The sequence below is a fragment of the Primulina eburnea genome, chromosome 2, assembly GCF_022965805.1.
Source record: "Primulina eburnea isolate SZY01 chromosome 2, ASM2296580v1, whole genome shotgun sequence".
Taxonomy (NCBI): Eukaryota; Viridiplantae; Streptophyta; class Magnoliopsida; order Lamiales; family Gesneriaceae; genus Primulina; species Primulina eburnea.
This window is the reverse complement of record NC_133102.1, coordinates 46,974,301-46,998,094: the sequence shown is the minus strand read 5'-3', so window position 1 is coordinate 46,998,094 and position 23,794 is coordinate 46,974,301. Positions and strand designations below refer to the sequence as shown.

At 35.0% G+C, this 23,794-nt stretch overlaps 1 protein-coding gene across 6 annotated transcripts in view; it reads right to left on the bottom strand.

The window, feature by feature from the left end:
* The window catches only part of LOC140823849 (transcription initiation factor TFIID subunit 1-like), a 33,802-nt gene extending 21,925 nt beyond the window's left edge, over positions 1-11,877 (bottom strand). For 4 of the 6 annotated variants that reach the window (XM_073185389.1, XM_073185391.1, XM_073185390.1 and 1 more), the window contains exons 1-6: positions 11,511-11,877; positions 11,090-11,150; positions 10,306-10,412; positions 2,319-2,381; positions 2,114-2,159; positions 541-807 (exon numbers count right to left, since the gene is read on the bottom strand). In XM_073185389.1, the coding sequence (XP_073041490.1) occupies positions 541-807; positions 2,114-2,159; positions 2,319-2,381; positions 10,306-10,412; positions 11,090-11,135 (529 nt within the window). In that variant the 5' untranslated portion in view covers positions 11,136-11,150; positions 11,511-11,877. Of the gene's footprint in view, positions 1-540; positions 808-2,113; positions 2,160-2,243; positions 2,382-10,305; positions 10,413-11,089; positions 11,151-11,510 lie in introns of those variants that run through there. The other 2 variants (XM_073185393.1, XM_073185394.1) reach the window with 2 other exon arrangements.
* Positions 11,878-23,794: the final 11,917 nt, after the last annotated feature.

The following is a 23,794-nucleotide window of genomic DNA, read 5'->3' as shown; positions in this document are numbered from 1 at the left end:
TTCGTAAAAATCTCTCCAGTCAGAAGAGGGATTATCATAGTCACACTTTAGTTGCACTCTACCAATTTACTAACACTCCATCTTAAATTTTTTATTACATTAAGACAAGGATCTTTTAGAGGAAAAACGACGAAACCATCCCAAAGACCTTCCAGCTTATTTTGAAGGAAGGTATCTGGCTAAGAATCTGTCAAAGGACGAACATTGAAGCATTAATTTCTCCTGACTAGGGCAAGGGACAAAATATCAGGACTTTTCATTTTGTAGCCTGATAATTTGGGAAGAGCAATTTTTGCTGTTTTCACTCCTTTTCTATTCATTTCATAAATCTGATCAAGTAAATACTAGAAACTCAATTGAAAAAAAAAATCGATAAGACATGCATAACATCAATTCTTAGTATTTTTTACCACTTCGCTCCATCTGCAAGGCTATCATGTCTAGATATACACGAATACGAAATAAATAATAATGATATGTTGAAAACAAGAAATAGTAATATGTACTGATTTCCAGTCAGATTGTCAATGAAAGGAAAACCTGATGGAGAAAAGTGTTGAGTTTCGTCATTGTCCTCAACTACCATGGCCTGGTTTTCCAAGTCAGCCTCATCTTCATCTTCATCGTAATTTTCATCATCAAAAACAGAAGTTACATTCTCCAAAGTAGTAACTGAAACTTCTTTGGAAAAAAAATCCTTTTTTGGCAACAAAAAGTCCTCCTCCGTAGCAGCTTGAACCTCTGGTCCTTCATACTGCTCATCTATATCTTCATAATCAACAGCATTTTCTGCCTTCTTGTCATAATCTACTTGTCATGGGAAATGAGTGAAAGAAAGCCATTCAAAATCAGGCAAATACACCAAAAAAGGACATTGCCAATTGCATAAATTAAACCTCAACAAATATTTTAAACATAAAAACTGAGCTGAAAATTCCATAATTGATTATGGTATCCAACTTTTTTTTTATATGAAACTAGAATTTATTAATAGAAAATTTTTACAAAGGTAGCTGATAAGTAATCCGCATAAGTAGATTGAAAACAACTAAGAAAGTACTATCCTACTAACTTCATGCCCATACATATTTCCAATCCTTAACACCAAAAATCGCGTTCCTTTTTCTAGAAAAACGCATAATTCTTCTAATTTTACGAGAAAATATGTCACCACTAACACTGGGACATAATTAGAGATCTGGATCAAGGTGCTGGACTATTTCCATGTAAAATACCTAATCTAAACAAATTACACGCGTAAATCAGTAGTTTTCAGATAGACTACAACTTTAGGCCCCACTGAATCCATATGACCATATCTACTGACATCTATTTCTGGTATTGAGGGCCAGTTTGGAGCTCTCACTTGAATTGAGCTAAAATCTATTAATAGGATGACTCAACGTCCTTATTTGTTAATCTAAATCCACTTCAATGTAAATACTTATACGACCTTAATTTTGTAAAGATATCATAAACTAAAACAGAACGTGAGTCACAAAATTTGGCCAGGTTTTTATGACACAAGAGCACCGCTGCATTCTATTACACTAATCCAATATCTATGTACAACACTCATGCTTTTAAATCAGCCATGGAAATCATCACATTCACAAAGACATAATCTCTTTATGATCTGTGTACATTTACAAATCCACAAATTATTCAGGGAATCAGGGTAACCCAACTTCACAACTCCATTCATCACTATATTTTCCGCCAACTATCTTTGGACCTTTTAGATGAAAGAACCAACTAGTAAGAAGCAATCAAATGCTTCAACACATACTTGCACAGATATAGACAACAAGGTAAATGTCTAGGCTCGAGACACGGCAAGGATCGCCTTTGTGCCTAACACAAGCTAAGGTGTAGCTCTTTAATGAAGTGTATTCCTTAACCATAAATCCATCTAGGTATTATACTGATGTTCAATTTTAAAAACTGGTATAGTTTTAGCCACTATGGAAACCTGAAATCGAATTATATTATGTGAGGTAGATAATGCAATTAAATTCTAAACCTCGAAATCTAATGGATAATCAGGAGCATTTAAAAAAAATCAACCATATAAGCTGAAACTAAAAAATTGATGAGTCTGTGGTGCCATTACATTGATCAGTGCCATCAGATGGTGTTTGTGGTGATCTCGTGGAGAGCTGAATCCACAAAAAGAAAGGGAACAATTGCTAGATCAGAAAATTCAAGGGAAAATTCTCATGAACAATAGATGATTGAATTACCGACTACAAATCAAAGGCCCTACTATCCATGACTGCATTCAAAACAACAATTAAGATATGGATGGAAAACCATACATCTATCTCTGTCAAGGATTGACCAAGTTTGTCTGCCAATGCAGCAAGATGCTCCTTTGCATCCTGGAATAAACAGTCAGCATTTAGTCATACTTTACACGCACACATACATAAAGAGGGTTAGAGAAGAGGCATCAAACAATCCAAGGAATAAAAATATTTATCGCAAAATCATGCAAGTGAATATTACAAGCATTCAACAGGACTTGTACCCAGAGAAGAAATAAATAAATTTTCTCAATCAACTGGAGACAAGCATTGCCTGAAGATTCAAGCTTGACACAACACTAGAGAACATGCATTTCTCACTGTTGCATGACAAGTTTTCACAGACAAAAGACAGATAATACAAATGCATACCAGCTTCTGGTTCTTGGAACGCTGTGAAAAGTTTCATGAATCATTTTGTTGTGACCACAATTTAAAAACTGAAATTAAATTGCAAAAGATATGAATTGTTCTCCCAGAAATAAACTCTTAACAAATCCCTAGCTGATATGAATTGTTCTCCCAGAAATAAACTCTTAACAAATCCCTAGCTGGCAGTTAGCATTTTCTATTCCCTAGCCTAAGCTAGTCACAATGCTCAAGTGACAAAAATGACAGGACGAATGCTATCTTTCTCCTCTCTCACATGGCCTCTCCTAACCAGCCCACTAAATCCCTTTAAGACAAAAATAACAGAATGAATGTATCTCTCTCCTCTCTCACATGGGCCTCTCCTAAACCAGCCCACTAAATCCCATTAAGACCCAGAGGTAACACAGTTTCTAGTGACTACAATTTACCACGTCTGGAAAAAGGAACTGCTAAGTGATGAACCAAGAGTGTACAAGTCTCTGAATTAACTTAAATCAAATTAAATAGATGAGATCGGACTAAATAAGGATCGATATAACTATACTGCATGTTCCAGTGATTTAATATTGTTTTTCAAATATAGATCATGTGGAAGGAAGAATGACACAAATTGAAGTCACATAGAACTTCAAAAACAATGTTGCCAGAAGTAACTAATGACAAATGTAAACAAGCTAAACATACAAATCCAAGGTAACAACCAACATCAATCAAAAGTCCATCTCTTGATTAATTTATCATGATCCAAATAATCAGTCTTTGCATTAGCCCTTATATCAATTTTATAGTGAGAGAATTTTTTAAAATGTGCTCCCTCCCTCCCCCCCTTCGTTCAGCCTGGCTCCTTCTATGGTCTAGTAGTAGTTTTCCTTCCTGAGGCAAGCCGTTCAACTCGGTAACCTTGTCACCGGCGCCGGTCGCCGGCGATTAATCCTTTTAAAAAAAAATAATAAAAAAAAAAAAATTTCCTCAAGAGTCTCCGCGTTAGCTTTGTTCGCCTCATTTCTTGGGCTTTCAGTCAATCTATTTTCCTTCGAGATCGTCGGGAACAGATCGGAATGGTCTGAAGTTCTATCTTCATTTCGAGTAGTTGTTGGGGTTAGTATCGAAGATGTATATCAGGAACAGTAAGGAATTTCCCATTGAGCCTCTGGTGATTAGGTCAGGTTGTAGAGATGAAGCGATTAGGATTGAACAAAAAGTGTTCACGATGAGATTGGCGAATGGAGGAGGATCGATTTGGTGGTCCGAAAGAACAAGGAACTCGTGCTACATGCTGGATTTCAGTCGAGAGGAAGCCCACTGGATTCAACTAAGATTCTTAGACGCTATTAACTCCTCTCAGTTGGAAAAACCTTTCTTTAGATTACGAGGTAGGAATGCGGTGTTCACGATTCAGATTTTCTCGAACAAGCGCGGAAGATTTCTGGAACTATCTAAATATAGCCAACATGGCAGGAAGTTATCCACTATAGTGCCCAGTGGGATCAAGTCTGGGATGGAGAAAGATCGCTAATATTTTGGGGAAGATGAGAACGGGATTTTATAACAGAGATAGCTCTAAAAGGGTTCTTGGTACAAAAGAAACGAGATTCGGGAGAGGCAAGTATGTTGGAAGAATGGCTCAGTTGGAACAGCGCCAACAGGGGATGATTAATTATGAAAGCAGATTAATTCCAAACGCAGGTAGAAAGTGGGAAGATGCCCTTATAGTTACCAAAAGAAGGATAAACATTCCATGGGGAGACATAGAAGAGGTTCTTGGGAATGCAAATAATGAGAAGGTTATTTTATTCCCGTTCGAAGCAAATAGAGCAGTATGGTGGCCTTCCAATACAGCTGAGTTTTCCTTTTATCTGAAGTTGAAAAGAGGTTTCTTTGACAGAGGAATTTCGCTGGAATTTGAGGGATGGAGGAAAGATATTAACTCACCTTACATCACTGAGAAATGCTGCAATAGCTGGATTAGCATTTATGGGTTACCATGGAATTTATGGAGGCCGGAAATCTTCAAAATTATTGGGGATAAATGCGGTGGATTGATGGAAATCAGTGAGAAAACCTTATCAGCTACGGAGCTTGGTGCAGCTAGACTAAAGGTGAAAGGTACTGAAGGAGGGTTCATTCAGAGCAGAATGCATATGCCACTACAAGGGGAAATGACAGAAATAAGTCTAAGGGTGGAAACCTTTGACCCAATAGCTTATCATAGGTATGAAAAGCTTACATATGCTCAAGTGGTAGTGAATGGAAAGAGAACAGTAGCAGGGTGGGGGAACAACAATATACGCAGGGTACAACCACTGGAACAAGGTATCAGAGGAGGTCAAGGGCAAGGGAACCATCAAAAAAATTGTGCACCAGTTCAACCAGCTGTCAAAGAACCGATATATAAAAATAATGAGAAGGGTAAGACAATTGAGCAGAGGGAAGAAATAAAGGATGCTTCAATTAGGGAGGAACACCAAGGTTCACCATCAAACAAGAGCGCTGAACCATGCTCTAGTGATAGCAACAAGGTCATCAAAATTCTTTCGCGAGTCGCTCCTAAAGAGCATAGCAGGTTCCAGAATGGGCAGATCAGTTCTATGAATATGTCGCCATTAAAGGGGCAGCAGAGCGAAGAGGGAGATGTAATCAATAAAAAGTCTTCGCCTAAGGTTGTGAAAACGTATTATAGGAGAACAAAGAGGAATCAACCTGAGAATGAGCATCAATCTGGTACCCAGGATATCCACATCCATGGTATTAACAGTCCTATAAAGTTCTTATGCGAATTGGATGGCAACAAAGTAAAAGATCTTGATGGTTCAATAGAGGATTTGTGGGAGCCCGAGATGTTATTCTCAGAAACGAACAGCCAAATATCGCTTCACTCGGAGAAAACTGTTGCAACAGAAGCTGACTTTCAGGATTTGGCAGAATTATTCTCACCAAAGAAAAAGAATGAGGTCTCCAACATTCAACAAAAAACGGTAAACACAAGCTCCGAGGGGGGACAGGTATTTTCTGGATTTCAATCTTCTTTATTCAATCATTCTTTCAAACTTCATTGTAGCCTTCCATCCTCTTTCAATGTCTTGGGGTTGTCTAGTGGTCTATTAGGAGGGGGGTCACATAAATTCGATGACAAGCCGGGAGTTGACGTGGAAAAATTCTATGGGCCTTCGAAGGCGAATAGCCATAAGTCGGGTTTTGAAGAGGGAGCCAAAGACAGTGAGGTAAGTTGTGGGAAAGGGATTAACAAGCCGATTGGTAACTTGAGCAGAGAATTTCAAAGGCTAATATGTGGCATGACCTATGAGAGAGGATCGACATCCAAGGGAAACAGGGTTCCATTATGAAAATAGTATCATGGAATATTCGTGGTGGAGGGGCAGCAGCTAGGAGAGAAGTAATCAGGAGTGTGCTACGCACTGAAAAACCAGATATTGTAGTGATATTGGAAACCAAAAGAGATAGGGTGGATAGGAAATTTGTGGCTAGTATTTGGAAATCGAGATTTGTTGAATGGGTATGTTTACCGTCTGTGGGAGCAGCAGGGGGAATTCTCATAATGTGGGATCCTAGAATTGTGGCAGTGGGTGAAAATTTGATTGGAGAATACATGGAAATGAGGATATCAAATGGTGGTTCTCGGCAATTTACGGGCCTGTTAAGCCAAGAGAGAGGGAAAATTTCTGGGATGAACTAGCAGGGTTGAATTCGATATGTGGGGAAAAATGGTGTTTGGGTGGAGATTTCAATGTGGTAAGGAACATGGGCGAGAAACTGAATAGCCATTCAATGACCACGAGTATGAGATGCTTTGATAGCTTGATAGAGGAAATGCAACTAATCGATCCACCACTGTTGAATGCCAAATACACATGGTCCAACTTTAGAGCGAATCCGATTTGCTGTCGCCTTGACAGATTTCTCATTACAAAGGGATGGATAGAATTATTCCCTAATTACAGACAACGGGTTCTACCAAGGATCACTTCTGACCACTGTCCTGTTTTGTTTGATACAAATATATTGCGTTGGGGACCAACACCTTTTAGGTTCGAAAATGTTTGGTTGAAACACCCAAAGTTTAAAGAATTGGTTAAGGATTGGTGGAATACTGGGTTATGCATAGGATGGGAGGGGTTTAAATTCATGAATAAATTAAAAAAGATCAAAGCGGAGGTATCCACTTGGAATAAAGAGGTTTTTGGTGATGTGGAGAATAAAATTAAGGAATTAACCAGGGACATTCAAAGGCTGGACGTTCTAGAGGATTCGGGGAGTGGCTCTCAATCCATTAAAGAGGAGAGAATTAAGTTAAGAAGTGAGTTGGAAAAGGTTATGCTGAGAAAAGCGCAAATACAATCTCAAAAAGGAAGAATCAGTTGGATGAGGGCAGGTGATCATAATTCGAAGTTTTTCCATTCTCTGCTCACTAACAGAAGAAATAAGGCTATGATTGATATTGTGGAGTTGGAGGATGGATCGAGGGTAACTGAGGCAAGAGTTATTGAAGAGGAAATTTTGGGATTTTATAAGAGACTGTATACTAAAACGGAAGGGGGAGAGAATGAAGTTCAGGAAGATGGGGATGAACTAAGGGAGTTGGATTGGTGTGTGCTAGATAGGAGTCGTGCAGATGAGTTGGAGTCACCTTTTACCGAGGAAGAGATCCAAAAGGCGATTTTTGACAGTGATGGGTCTAAGGCTCCGGGTCCGGATGGGTTCACGATGGCATTTTATCAACATAATTGGGAAACGGTAAAAGAGGAACTACTTAGGGTGTTCGATGAGTTCTTCAACAGTGGAATTGTGAACAGAGTGACAAACGAAACATATGTGTCTAATACCCAAGAAAAAGGATGCCATGAGAATTAAGGACTTCAGACCTATTAGCTTGATCACGAGTTTATATAAAATCTTGTCGAAGGTCTTGACTAACAGATTGAAAAGGGTTATTAGCTACACGGTTGCAGAGAACCAGTGTGCGTTCATCAAAGGAAGGCAAATTTTGGATTGTTGTCTTATTGCCAATGAAGTGCTGGAGTTTCATCGAAAAAATAAGAAGAGGGGATGGGTATTCAAAGTGGACTTGGAAAAGGCTTATGATAATGTCGATTGGCAATTTCTTGACTTGGTATTGAAGAAAAAAGGTTTTGGTTTGAGATGGAGGAAGTGGATTTTGGGGTGTGTTTCGAATGTTTCCTACTCGATTTTTATTAATGGACGGCCGAGGGGTAAGTTCAAAGGAGAGAGAGGACTGGGACAAGGTGATCCACTATCACCTTTTCTTTTTAACTTAATAGTTGATGTCATGGGAAGAATGGTTGAGAAAGCTAAGGCTGATGACTTAATTCAAGGGCTTGAGGTGGGGAGACTAAAGGAAAAAATCTCTCATCTACAATTTGCAGATGATACAATTTTTTTCGCACAATCTAACAATCAACTGCTGCAAGTTGTAAACATCTTTAAAAGGTTTGGGAAATTGTCGGGCCTAAAGATTAATCTGGACAAAAGTTTGGTGGTTGGATTATTTTTGACTGATGAGGAGACTGATGATATGGCAGTGACCATTGGGTGTAGCAAAGGTAATTTTCCGATTAAATATTTAGGATTACCCTTGGGCGGGAATCCTTTGTCTATGGAATTCTGGGGACCTGTTCTATCCAATATGGCCAAAAAGCTAGCAAGCTGGAAAAAATCTTTTTTATCAAGAGGGGGTAGACTTACACTGATCAAGGCCGTTCTAAGTGCATTGCCTTCATACTTTATGTCGGTTTTCACAGTGCCGAACAAAGTGGGGAATATTATGGAACGATTGATGCGGAACTTCTTGTGGGATGGGGCTGATGGAGAGAAACACTGTCATGTAGTAGGATGGGATCAAGTCTGCAAACCTATGGACAGTGGGGGCTTGGGGTTGGGAAATATCCGCTTAAGGAATTTAGCTCTTCTCGGTAAATGGTGGTGGAGAGGATCAACGAGCACGGAGAGCATGTGGAAGAAATTCATTAAAAGTTTGTATGGTATTCAAGATAATGGTTGGGATTTGGGATTGGCAAGGTGCTCGACTTACAGAAGTCCATGGAAGGGTATTTCAAGATCATTCCCGGCTTTTCATCGTATGGTTAGGGGAGAGCTTAGAGGAGGTAATCTTATTAGGTTTTGGGAGGATGAGTGGGTAGGGGGTTCTTCGTTTTTAACTAGATTTCCTTCCTTATTTCAGATTTCAATTTCAAAGAATAAACCTATTTCGAATTTTGTGGAGGTCGCCATTAACAGTGGCAACATTATCCTTCATTGGGATGTCCGGTTTAGAAGAAATTTGTTGGACAGAGAAGAGATTGAGTTCACCGAAATGTTAGGGGTCTTACATAATGTTCGTTTGGAGAGGGGTAGTGAGGATTATAGGGTGTGGCTGGGGGATTCTTCGGGGCTATTCACTGTCAAATCTTTCTATAATTCCTTCTTCTCTTCCTCGAATCAAAATCCTTTCATTTACTTTTCCAATATCTGGAAAATTTCTGTGCCCCCAAAAGTGCAAGTCTTTTCGTGGATTGTGGTGTTGGAGAAGTTGCAGACTTATGATGAGGTGCAAAGAAGATGGCCAGCATGTGCATTGAATCCTAACTGGTGCTGTTTATGTAGAAGAAATGAGGAGAGTCAGAATCACCTGCTTCTTCATTGTGATTTTTCCTCACAGATTTGGCACAAGGCTTTTAAGTCTTTGAGTTTGGTTTGGGCCGTCCCGGATAAGGCAAAAGACATGTATGCTGTGGAACCGAGTCTGCCCAAAGGGAGGAAACATTTATCATTCTGGTTTTTGGTCGTACATTGCGTCATGTGGTCCATTTGGTTGGAGAGGAATGCACGAATATTTGAAGAAAAAGAGAGCTCGAGCCTCGAAACTTGGGACAAAATCAAATTCCGAGTTGCAAGCTGGATAGTGATACAGCCGAAATATGAACATTTCAGTGTTTTAGACTTGAATAGGGATTGGAATCTTGTATTCGAATGATGTTAAATTTCGAAACTGCTAAGCACACTAAGCACTAAGCACAATTGTGGATTACTTATCCGCAGATTGTAACGAATTTTATCATATTTATATATTATGTCTCTTATCAAAAAAAAAATAATCAGTCTTTGCAACATCAAGCATGATTCGACGCTTGAACTTAGCGTTACATGATTCGTTTTTGGTATGATTTCAGAGAAACAACTACTGCTGTTTTGGAATAATGATTTAACTCAATATCTTGTTTCGATTTTCTAGTGACTCTGCATGAACAGATTTCACTATTAGTTTCCACAAGCCTCTGACTGATAGCGCCATATTTTCAACTTTAAAATTTAGTCACAAATGAAACAGTTGGTATTACTTTTTCTAATACAAATCCTTCCACTTGAGTTTATATACGACTGCTATGTGGAGCGAGCATTCCTAAGGCAATGATAAAACTTTAGTTTTGAGTAAATCAGCCATAATCATGCATGCAACAACCAATATACACAACATATTAACTAATGGGGTATAAAATAGAAAGAGAGTAACATGTTCTTTATCATCTACCATACTCTTTAGCTTTAGCATCGACTGGGCTGACAAGGTGACAAAATAAATAAAGTACATCACCTCATCAAGGTAATCAACATCGAGATCACCAGAGTTGTCGACGTTCCCAAACATGAATCCCAGAAGGCTGTTTCTCCCAACACCTTCCTCATGCTCATCCTCGTCATCTTTCGTTTTAGAATTTGTTTACCAGAGAAAGAGTAGAAGATGAACAACAGACAATTAAACATTTTTAGAGTGTTAACATGTAGAAGAATGAAAGGAGTTATCACCTATTTATACCTACCTACTTAGCTGGCACGAATACATAAAAGAAAAATCTGATAAATAGTGTAGTTATGCATACATAATGTTTTCATCTACAACCTGAAAAGTAGTTCATTCTCCATTTCCCTTGTTAGATCACATGACAGCATAATAACACCATACATTGCTACCGAGAAAAATGGAAATAATATTGAATAAACTAAAGAAAATAAGTGATGCAAGAGCTCTTATATGAATCGTGATATCTTCTCCGGTGTGACTGAACCCTGGAACTAAGTGAGGGAAACATTATTTGTTCCGCCACAAGGTTAACTAGCTAGCTACTCTATGGATACCAACATAATTATTTGTAGTTGTTGTAACCAACAATTAATAATGATCTAAATTTCGATCAACAATGGTCTTTGGATAAGAGAGATGTGTGTGCTTGTGCGAGTGTATTCAACTGGAAGTAGAGAAAAAAATTCCTCTTTAAATTTAAAAAAAAGTGCAAAAATCATATGGTGTAGCCTAAGAGTTCTAATGCGATCCAACTTCATCAAACCGACAAGCTAAACAAAACAAGTTGACTACAAACCTTCATCACGTTCATCATTGGAAGGGTTGTCTGAATCATATCCCATGTGAAATAAAAATTACTGCAAAAGAAAAAAGTTCAGTTCTTAGAAAAAAATCATGATAAGCCATTATTTAACAATAACAAATAAATTATCAAGAAAACACAGCACCATTACATTGTATTCCTAAAATTAGATCAGAAAAATCTCGACACTGAAAATAAGATTTAGAAACAGGGTTTTTTAGGAAGATCAAAATGCAGCGACCATAGTTAATAAATCTTGCTATTAAACTAGAGCAAAATTCGAAAAGACAAAAAAGTTTTATCAATTTCAAACAAACATTTTCAAAATGGTTGTCTTATCGAAATTGAAAAGGAACGGCTAACCTATTACTTCTCTAGAAACTTAAAAAATTGGGTAATAATATCTTCCGCTTACCGGCTGCGGATTTTGATCGAGAAAAAATTGGACACTCCAATGTCTGGAACTCTCACCCTAAAACCTACGATGGCCCTGGATCTCGTAGCCTGATGTGTGAGTGGGAATCCTCATAGTATAATTAGAAAATATGGGTCCATGTACTGCAGAATGCTACGGCAAAGAAAAACGCACAACGGTCATCCGCCCGTAATAAAAAAGAATGGGGCAATAATTCATTCTTCCACCGAATTAATAAGGGCATAAAATTGTAAGAGCTATAGTTAGAAAACGAACAGGGAAAACGCACGCCGCGATCAAGAGTGGAGTTTACTTTTTCCCTGCTGCTGGGTTTTCTTTTTCTATGGCAGAGGCTGAGATTTGAAGAGATGGGGGTGTCCGGGGAGGAAGAAGAATTATTTATAGAGGAAGGAGCGTGTAATTGAACCGGGCCAAGACACGGTTCACAGTAATTATCTCGGTTCTTTTTCTGAGGAAAATTATATCGGCTCGGGTAAATTTTTTAAACTCTGGGCTAGTCAGTACAGTAGACTGAAACCCACATAGCGGTCTTAAGTTATGGGTCAAAAATATGACCATTTCCCAATTTATATTGGGCCAAGTTGGGTTAGTCACCCAATTAACTGTTGATTTTTAAATTAAAAAAAATTAGAAATGATCATAAATAATAAAAAATGAGACATACTTTTATTTTATTTTGTTGGAGACAAAAATTGGAATACAATAATTAAAATAGATTTTTAAACTTTCAAGCATGTAAAAGTATATAAAAAAATATATATATAATGATTATTAAAAAATCCAATCTTTTTTTTTAAAAAAAAATTACAGAGTAATTAAAGGAATGTGGCAATATCCATCTAAATACAAGTCGATCTGATCTACAAATCGATGATAATTTTACAAGTTTTAACCTTGGAATTTAACTGAATCAAATTTCACCAACTTGGATAAAAAAAAAATAGTAAAAGAAGATCGAACCTACATCTACAAGTTATACATATGAAATCACTATCATTGGACTATAAATCAGGTCTCACTTGGAAAATCTATTGTTACCACCAAAACTTGGTTCACATAGTGACATGATGTTTTATACAAACTTGTATATCATTCGCGCAATACACGAGGTGTTATTTTATGTAATTGATATTAAATTTGTAAGTATAGACATTTGAACAATACTTAAAATTATTGATACAATGTAATGAATATATTTATATTTTAAATAGTATTATATAAAAAAAAAAATTTATACCAATTGCGATAACGCTCAAAATAGGATAACAATCTTTTACTGTAAAATTGACTTTTAAATCATTAGATTATATATCTTGGATGAGTGGAAATGTTGTAATATCAATTTATTAGATACACGTTGCGTGTGCCACGGTTACTAGTATTGACTATGTGTGTGTGCTGACTATACACTATGAGAGTGAGCTGTACATTTGTAGTCTCTATTCTAACACGAGGATTGACACATTGAAAGATAGGGTGCCACTGATTTTGGCGTATAAAATGAATCATACGGTGCTGAATATGAACCTCGATGGTGCTGGAGTTACATGTAAATGTGAATTCAATAGACAAACAGTGAATGATTTGGTAGACTTCAAAAGGTCGTTGGAGCAGGAGAAGAAAGAATGATCAAGGCAGAGTGGAAGCGGGACAAATCAATATTTCATTTTGTAAAAATAAAACATAAATCGATTTAACGGAATTTTAACTAGAAAAAAGACACCGCCGGCCTACAATCATTTCCGAAATTTTCTAAAAAAATATTACTTTCCTTATATTATTTCGCAAAATTGGGCAGTGGATATTTATTATTCGTACAAGGAAGATAATTAAAGGCAGGTTCAGATTTCAGCGTACAATTCACCCTAAATTCTCACCATGCATGCTTTGTCGTACGGGAAGCACTGGCATCACAAAAATCAGTAAACCCACAAGTAAAGTGCCTTTGGTCCACCAAACGCCTTTCATTTGTTCACCTCATTTCGAGTCGCTCTCAAATTACCATAAGTTTCAGGCTATCTTTACGATATTATCTCAATAATACATCTAAAGACGAATAACTAAATAATAGATGATATGGAGTTTACTGAAAAATCAATGGACCACATGTATCGATAAATATTCAATTTTAGATACGGTGTCGAGATAATGTCTTAAAAGTAGCGTTTCATTTCTCCGTCAGGAGTTACAATGTCCTTTTCAAATATAAGGACCAACAGCTTCATTTCCAAATGCAAAAGAATCTCAAGTTGTGTTCAATTAACACATGCATTCCAAATTTTAGAAAATGTTTTTGTGATATTACACGTGGTTTTGTATTTTGATTCGGAGTTAGAGACTTGATGGCTTGATATAGTTAATGAATTTGAAATCCATAAACTCAGGTATGGCACCAATACAAGCACAAACGTATAGTACAAGCCTCAAATTTTTTTGCATCCGTACGTTAATCGAGTCAATATTGTTTTGGTTGTAAATAAAGGGGTTCGAGGCGATCCGACACATATAACTCAATCGAGCTCGAAAGTTTTTCATGAAATGGCGAGCTCAAAATTAAATTCGAATTTTTTTATATTTTTTAAAAATGACATAAGAATATTATTTTTCGTAAAAAGGAGTATCCACTCTTATATGTATAATTCACGAAACATGGTTTAAGTAGTGTTTACAATAACATATTTCTAACCAGTGAAATGTTTGAAAATTGTAAATGAAAACTGATAAACACATAAAATAAACTATTACAAATACTAACTTAATTATGTTTATAATTACTTTTGTATGATAAAACGTATTTAAAAAAATGTATGTTTGTCGTCAAAAAAAACATAATATATGTTTGTTCGGATAAAATTAATTTAAAACCACATAAATTAATTTCATATAAAAAAAGATAAAATATTCAAATTTTTTTTCACAAGAGTGATGAAGTAATTATAACACTGCAAACTTCGACACCACACCAGCTCATTGTGGAATAATAACTGAAAATGTTAAAAAATCAAAGTAAAAAAAAAAACTAAACTAAATTCATTAATATATAGAATCAAAATAGACAAAAAAAAAAACAAATATATTACCAAAATTGTAGTTCGTGAAAAAGTAAAAATTTATGGTAAAAAGTAAAAATCTCAAACACTCAAAATTTACCAACTAACACACTTTATAATATTTTTCTTTCTACTCAATTGTGATTTTCTTCACAAATGAGAGATCTATTTATAGGAAATCTTTACACATAATCCAAAAATAAAATACATCATTACCTACATCATCACACACTAATTTTCAATATTCAACACCTATTTTTCAACATTCAACATTCACATTTTCAACACAAATATTTTTCACATTTTAAATAATATTTCAACACTCCCCCTTGTGATGATGATCATGATACGATGATGTCTTCATTACGTGTTTTGTACTGCCTCGTTAAAAACCTTACTTGGAAAAACCCATTGGGATAAAAACCATAGTAAGGGAAAAAGAGTGCAGTCACGTAAACTCCCCCTGATGTTGACATGAACAATTCTTCACAAATTTCGTAGATTGCGCATCCCAATATTATATATGTGCTTTCTGAATATTGACGTAGGAAGTGCCTTTGTGAAGAGATCTGATGAGTTTTCACTTGATTGAATGTGACGAACATCAATACATTTATTCTTCTCAAGCTCCTTGGTGAATGCGAAGAACTTAGGAGGAATATGTTTAGTTCTGTCGTTTTTTATGTATCCTTCTTTCATTTGAGCAACACATGCAGCATTATCTTCATATAGTATCACAGGTTTCTCATCGAATGATAATCCGCATGAGATTTGGATATGTTGGGTCATTGATTTTAACCACACACATTCACGACTTGCTTCATGTAGTGCAATAATCTCAGCATGATTTGATGAAGTAGTTACGAGCGTTTGTTTCTGTGAACGCCAAGAAATTGCAGTGCCTCCACGAGTAAATACATATCCAGTTTGGGAACGTGCCTTGTGTGGATCAGATAAGTATCCAGCATCAGCATAACCAATCATACTTGAATTAGCATCTTTTGAATACAAAAGTCCCAAGTCTGTCGTTCCTCGTAGATAACGGAATATATGTTTAATTCCGTTCCAGTGTCTCTTTGTTGGATATGTGCTAAATCTTGCCAACAGATTTACGGCAAAAGATATATCAGGCCTTGTACAATTTGTAAGGTACATAAGGGCACCGATGGCACTTAGATATGGTACTTCTGGACCAAGAATATCTTCATCATCTTCACATGGACGGAATGGATCCTTTTCTATGTTTAATGATCTAACAACCATTGGAGTACTTAAAGGATTTGCTTTATCCATATTAAAACGTTTAAGGATCTTTTCTGTATAATTTGTCTGGTGAACAAACATTCCACATTCTTTTTGTTCAATTTGTAAACCCAGACAATACTTGGTTTTTCCAAGATCCTTCATTTCAAATTCTTCCTTCAAGTATGACACAACTTCTTGAATTTCCTTATTCGTTCCAATGATGTTTAAATCATCAACATATACAGCAATAATTACGCATCTGGATTTTGTTTTCTTAATGAAAACACAAGGGCATATTGAATTATTTACATATCCCTTTTTCATTAAGTGATCACTTAGTCGATTATACCACATTCGACCTGATTGCTTTAACCCATATAATGATCTTTGTAATTTCACAGAATAACATTCCCTGGGTTTTGAACTTTGTGCTTCAGGCATCTTAAATCCTTCAGGGATTTTCATATATATATTACTATCAAGTGATCCATATAAGTAAGCTGTAACAACATCCATAAGACGCATTTCTAAATTTTCAGATACCGCCAAGCTAATCAAATACCGAAACGTAATTGCATCCATCACGGGAGAATACGTTTCTTCATAATCAATTCCAGGCCTTTGAGAAAAACCTTGTGCAATAAGTCGAGCTTTATATCTTACTATTTCATTTTTCTCATTTCGCTTTCGAATAAAAACCCATTTGTATCCAACAGGTTTTACACCTTCAGGTGTAAGGACTATAGGTCCAAAAACATTACGTTTATTTAGCGAATCCAATTCAACCTGGATAGCATCTTTCCATTTTACCCAATCATGTCGATTTTTACATTCACCAAAAGATTTTGGTTCATGATCTTCATTATCATTTATGATGTCGATTACCACATTATAAGAAAATATATCATCAATTTCTTCTATATCTTTTCGGTTCCATATTTTTCCAGTATTAATGTAATTGATAGATATTTCACGATTCTCGTCAGTTTGTGGTTCTGACAGAACATTTTCATCATCATGTGTTTCTTCAGGAACATCATTATCTATTTTGTGATCATCATGTGTTTCTTCAGGAACATCATTCTCTATTTTGTGATCATCGTGTTTCTCTATGAATTTTCTTTTTCGAGGATTTTTATCCTTGGAACCGACTGGCCTTCCACGCTTCAGGCGTTTAATTACATCATGAGTATTTTCAATTTGATTCTTTGGAATTTCAATTCGAGCAGGGGCATTTGCAGCATGTATATATGATTTAGTTACCCCTTTTGTGTCTGCAAATGCATCTGGTATTTGATTTGTTATTCTTTGCAAGTGTACAATTTGTTGTACATCATTTTCACATTGTTTTGTTCTTGGATCCATATGTAACAATGATGATACATACCACGTAATTTCCTTTTCGGTATGTTTCTGTTCTCCCCCTAACATTGGGAAGATTTCCTCATTAAAATGACAATCAGCAAAACGTGCTGTGAACACGTCGCCTGTCTGAGGTTCAAGATATCGAATGATTGATGGACTATCATAACCGATATAAATTCCAACCTTTCTCTGAGGTCCCATTTTCTTTCGTTGTGGTGGTGCAATAGGCACATACACCATACATCCAAAAATTCTCAGATGAGAAATGTCTGGTTCTTTACCAAATGCAAGCTGCAATGGGGAGTATTTATGATATGCACTTGGTCTGATACGAATTAATGCAGCAGCATGTAAAATTGCATGTCCCCATATAGAAATAGGGAGCTTTGTTTTCATAATCATTGGTCTAGCAATCATTTGCAGACGTTTAATCAATGATTCAGCCAATCCATTCTGTGTATGTACATGAGCAACAGGATGCTCAACAATGATTCCCATAGACATACAATAATCATTGAAAGTCTGGGAAGTAAATTCACCAGCATTATCAAGTCTAATTTTCTTGATTGTATAATCGGGAAATTGATTCCTCAATTTTATTATTTGAGCAAGTAATCTTGCAAATGCAACATTTCGAGTTGACAATAAACATACATGTGACCATCTGCTGGAGGCATCAATCAATACCATAAAGTATCTGAATGGTCCACATGGTGGATGGATTGGTCCAAAATATCACCCTGAATACGTTCAAGAAACATTGGTGATTCAGTTTGGATTTTGGTTGGTGATGGTCTTATAATAAGTTTTCCGAGAGAACATGCTTTACATTGAAACTTATTATTCTGAAAGATCTTTTGGTCTTTCAATGGATGACCATGTGTATTTTCTATAATTCTTCGCATCATTGTTGAACCAGGATGTCCTAATCGATCATGCCAATTGATCAGTATTGAAGAATTATCAACTACCATGTTTGATTCAATTGGACTTATATATGTATAATGCAATCCAGTAGGTAGCATTGGTAGTTTTTCAACTACATATTTCTTTCCTGATTTATATGTGGTAAGACACATATATTTCTCATTTCCTTCATTCATTGTTTGAGTATCATACCCATGGGAATATATATCATTAAAACTCAACAAATTTCTTTTCGATTGTGGTGAATATAAAGCATCATTGATCAAAAATTTTGTACCATTAGGTAACAAAAATTGTGCTTTACCACAACCTTTAATCAAGTCTACAGGACCTGATATTGTATTCACCATTGTTTTTGTTGGTTTTAGTTCCAAGAAATATCTTTTATCTCGGAGGATAGTGTGCGTTGTACCACTATCAGGTATGCAAACTTCATCTTTGTTCATAGTATTTTCCATATTTGAACTTCAAAAAAATATGCAATGAAATAAAATTACTGACAATACATTTATAAAAATACAATACAATACATATGCCAAAATATAACACACGATAAAATATTATCATACAATTACATGAAAAATAAAATGTTTTACATATTTATTCCACCCGCAAATTGATCATTGTCTGAGAAATCAATCAGAAAATCTCCAGCATCAAAATGAGTTGAATTACTCAAAGGTTCACTGTTTTCATCGAAGTTGGTCTCCTTTTCTTTCCCCTTTATTGATTCTTTATAAAGTTTGCAAAGGTGCTCAGGGGCTCGACAAATACGGGACCAATGTCCTGGAGTACCACATCTGAAACAAGAACTTTCAAATCTTTTTGAGTGATTTTCATTTACACTCATGTTCTCTTGATGCCTTTTCGGTGGATGATTTGGGACGTTCGTTTGAGATGAGTTATTGAAGTAACTATCTCGATTATTTTCAAAACCACTGCCGCGTCCCCGACCACGACTATTTCCACGTCCCCGACCACGACCACGACCTCGATTTCGTCCTCGACCAAAATCTTGTCTATAACTTTGATTTTGGTTGCCAGATTTAAATTCATTTTTGCTTACGACATTTGCTTCAGGAAATGCCGTTGAACCAGTGGGTCGTGCCTGATGATTTCTCATTAATAGCTCGTTATTCCTTTCCGCCACAAGGAGACAGGCGATAAGTTCAGAATATCTCAAAAATCCACGCACTCTATATTGTTGTTGTAGAGTTATATTCGATGCGTGAAAAGTGGAAAATGTTTTCTCAAGCTTTTCCAATTCTGTAATCTCGTGCCCACAAAATTTCAACTGCGAGATTATTCTATACATCGCCGAGTTGTAATCGCTGACTTTTTTAAAGTCTTGGAATCTTAACGTATTCCATTCATCCCTAGCGATCGGAAGTATAACTTCCCTTATATGTTCGAATCTTTCTTTTAATCCCTTCCATAAAGCCATGGGATCTTTTTCAGTCATATATTCACATTTTAATCCATCGTCGAGAGCTCTTGCCTTTTCTTGTGATGTGCATATGCCATTTTCTTTTATGGTCTCATTTAGACCTAATGACTCAAGATGCATTTCTACATCGAGAGTCCATGGCATATAATTTTTTCCAGTAATGTCAAGAGCGATGAATTCGAGCTTTGTCAAGTTTGCCATGGTGGTACTAAAAATCACGATGCATTTTATTAGTTAATGAATATTGCAATACAAAGTAATGGATAAACAACAAGTACAAGTATTCGTAAAAATAAAGAAAACACACGAGGAGGATATTCTCCGATAAATACAAGACTCGTGAGTATGATAACTAAAATAATTAAAAATAACCTTGCGAAAGCCATCTTCTTTTTTTCTCCGAAAATTTGATGAAGAATAATTTTTAGAGAAGAAGAGAAAGTTGGGGTGATTGAATGAGTTTGAGAGATCATATTTATAGGGCAAAAACTAGCCGTTTTGTTACCGTTTATGACCGTTGGTGAATAAAAGAATAAATGTATGTATTTGTATAATTTTATGGTAATAATATGGTATATATAATATTAGACATGTTTAAATAATTATATATATCATATCATAATATTATAACGACTGTCATAATTTATTTTGTTTAAAAACCTTATAGGCTTTTATACTTGTCGTATCCCTTGCCGGGAGTGTGGGATGTCGTCTTAACATCCTCCCAGGATTTATAACAAGTTTATGAAAAATTTATTTTTATTATTTCTAATAATAACATTATATTGTATATTAAATAAATACACAATAAACAAATAACAGTAAAATAAATATAATTACTTTTGTTACCTTTTTCTTCTGTTTGGAGCTTGGAAAAATATGTAGGACTTTTAGAGCTTCGTGCTGATAACGTGTTGTGAAAAAGTAAAAATTTATGGTAAAAAGTAAAAATCTCAAACACTCAAAATTTACCAACTAACACACTTTATAATATTTTTCTTTCTACTCAATTGTGATTTTCTTCACAAATGAGAGATCTATTTATAGGAAATCTTTACACATAATCCAAAAATAAAATACATCATTACCTACATCATCACACACTAATTTTCAATATTCAACACCTATTTTTCAACATTCAACATTCACATTTTCAACACAAATATTTTTCACATTTTAAATAATATTTCAACAGTTCCACATATTCAAATAATTATAATTTTCCAAATTTAATATCTATTTATATAATATAGAATATAAAGTCGTCTGTCCAACTATATATGATCCGTCCCCACAACACCTAATATGGGGATGCTGCATTATTCTCGTTCGATCTGAAATCGTTCATACCACTTGAATCATTTTGCTGCGATATTCTTAAAGATCTGAGGATAACTTTCCTTTTCTCTCTCTCTTCCCCCTCTAGGGTTATTGCTTTCTTTCTTTATCTTTCCCTTCTGCAAGTCAGGTGTGTCATACATTAATCTTTTCCTTGAATCAGCAACTGAGAAAGTTTCCATTTTTACTCAAAACAATGTACCGCAGATTCTTGGTTAAAACCCAGAAAGATATCGATCTACTATTTCTTTTGCTGTTATTGTATATTATTATATGAATAAAAGATTCCATTTAATTCTCGGCTGAATATATAAGGGTTTCACTGCTTTCGGATTCTGTGTTGTACTTAAAGATATGCTTTCCTCTATGAATTTTTTAAACCAATAACCCATACCTTATGTCCTAGATAAATTTTCAGTTCTTTGTAATGATATATGTGTTTCTGTTGGATTAGAGATTTAAGGTAAAACTAAAATGGTGAGACAGAAGATTGAGATAAAGAGAATCGATAACTTGACAGCGAGACAGGTTACATTTTCCAAGAGGAGAAGAGGGCTTTTCAAGAAAGCTCAGGAGCTCTCGACTCTTTGTGACGCGGAGCTTGGCCTCATCGCTTTTTCTGCTACTGGGAAGCTCTTCTCTTTCTCCAGCTCCAGGTCTCTCTCTAGCTTCTCTCTCTCTCACACACACACACACGAACACACACTTGGAGCTTGTTCAGAATTAATTGAAAACTTTAGGATTCGTAGATGAAAACCTTGTTGATTTGTTCCATGACGTATAATATTTGGTCAAAACAAGATTATAGAAATCATACGGTGCACTGATATTTTATGCTTCGATTCGTGGTTTGTACAAATTAAATCTTGTTTTCCTGTTTGGTTCATGTACATATATGTGCTCTACAAATCTTGTACTTGGATCCGTCCCTTTTTTATTTATATGGTATATATCATTAATGAAGAAAATTAAATACATCTGAATAATATATCGATGACACTGTTTGATAAATAAAATAGAAAAAAAAACTATCATCTGAAATCCTATTAATTAATTATGTTAGTTTATATCAAGAAACGTTAATGAATCCTATTTGAATCCATATTCTTCGATAATCTCACAGATTCATGTGGTCGTTTAAAGAATCTTTTAATTTTCTCTTTGTTCTTCAATGTCTCTTATGATTGAATATCAAAATAGAATATTAATATTAATTGATATCCATATTTTCTTTGGTGTTTCAATATTAATTCATCATAAAAAGACAAAAATTTGTGTGATACGATCTCATGGGTCGTATTTTATGAGACAGATATCTTATTTGGGTCATCCACGAAAAAAATTTTATTTTTTATGCTAAGAGTATTACTTTTTATTGTCAATATCGACAGGGTTTACCCGTCTCACATATAAAAATTCGTGAGACTGTCTCACAAGAGACCTAATCCATTAAAAAAACATTTTAAGTCTCTTTAAATACTCACTCTCTGTCATGTGTATAATCTGAGTGGAGATTACATAAATCAATAGTTCAAATTGTACTCGAAGGTAAGGAATTTCTCGTTTTTATAGGAATTTATGTACCAGAATCAATATTATTTACAATTATAGCATATTTGAGATGTAAAATATATTTTTTCTCAACATCCCACAATGTAAGAAACAAATGTAGGCATTTTGATTAGAGTTGTATTCTATGGTTACAATTCTACTATATATGTCTTTTTCATTTCGTCAAAAATCGATTTAACAATATAGACGCTTAAGACCTCCTTTCTATACCTTGCGATAATGCTTCCTCTGTCATTACAACATTTACCACAATGACAATGTCCATAGATCAAACTATTCTATAGATTGAATTTCACTTGACTGTTTACCGTCTCATCTCTATCTGACCATATAAAAAACCGGAAGAGGAAGACTAGGCCAAGACCTCCGACAAAGAACAACTACTTTTTACAATGTAGACAAGGTAACACAGTCCTATCTAGTGTAAAACTCAAAATTTGTCCAGGAATATTATTCACATTAACGATTTTACGTGCTATGTGGATATGCGCATCCCTAGCCAAGTAGTGGATATCTTGAACTCTTTATCATGCATGCATGCATGTAAGGCATAGTTTGGTATACATGATAGGATAAACATGTGATATATAATATAAGGATAAGTTAAGGATAAATAAGAGGTATGATATTATATTTAATGTTTGGTATGATTTTAATAAGAGTGATTAAATTTATATATTAGATTGTAATGACAAAATTAACCTTATCATAATAAATTTTATAATTTCAAAGTTGTTGCTTGAGTTCATATTTTTTATATGTTCATGCGTCGATAGTGCTTGCATGATTTATTTATTTTTACCTAATTTTATATATTATATAATATGATAATTGAGCTCTTGATTTTGTGAGTCAAGTCAAATATCAATTTTTAAGGTTAATCGAGTGATACTAATAATTTTATAGAGATTTATAAAAAATATTTATATAATTATCTCGAATTCATTTATATAATTATCATATTATATAATATATAAAAATAAATAAAATATTTATTTGATTTTAATTTATACATACTAGCATAGATTTATAAAAATCATTTACAAATGGAAGGTAATTAAGTCATTTGTAGTGTATTTTATCATTAGACTAAAATTATCACACCTAATAGAAGGGATATTTTATCCTTCTAAAAATTATTTATCAAGGGCCCATAATATTATCATGAGTTTTTAAAAAATGTACCAAACATGAGATAATGAGGATTATTTATCAATCCCTCCCTTATCTCATGTACCAAACTATGCCTAAGATGATAAAGGAAGTATGGATAGAGATCTGGCCTAAGTAGACATTCATTGTATAGTTGTTCGAGAAGT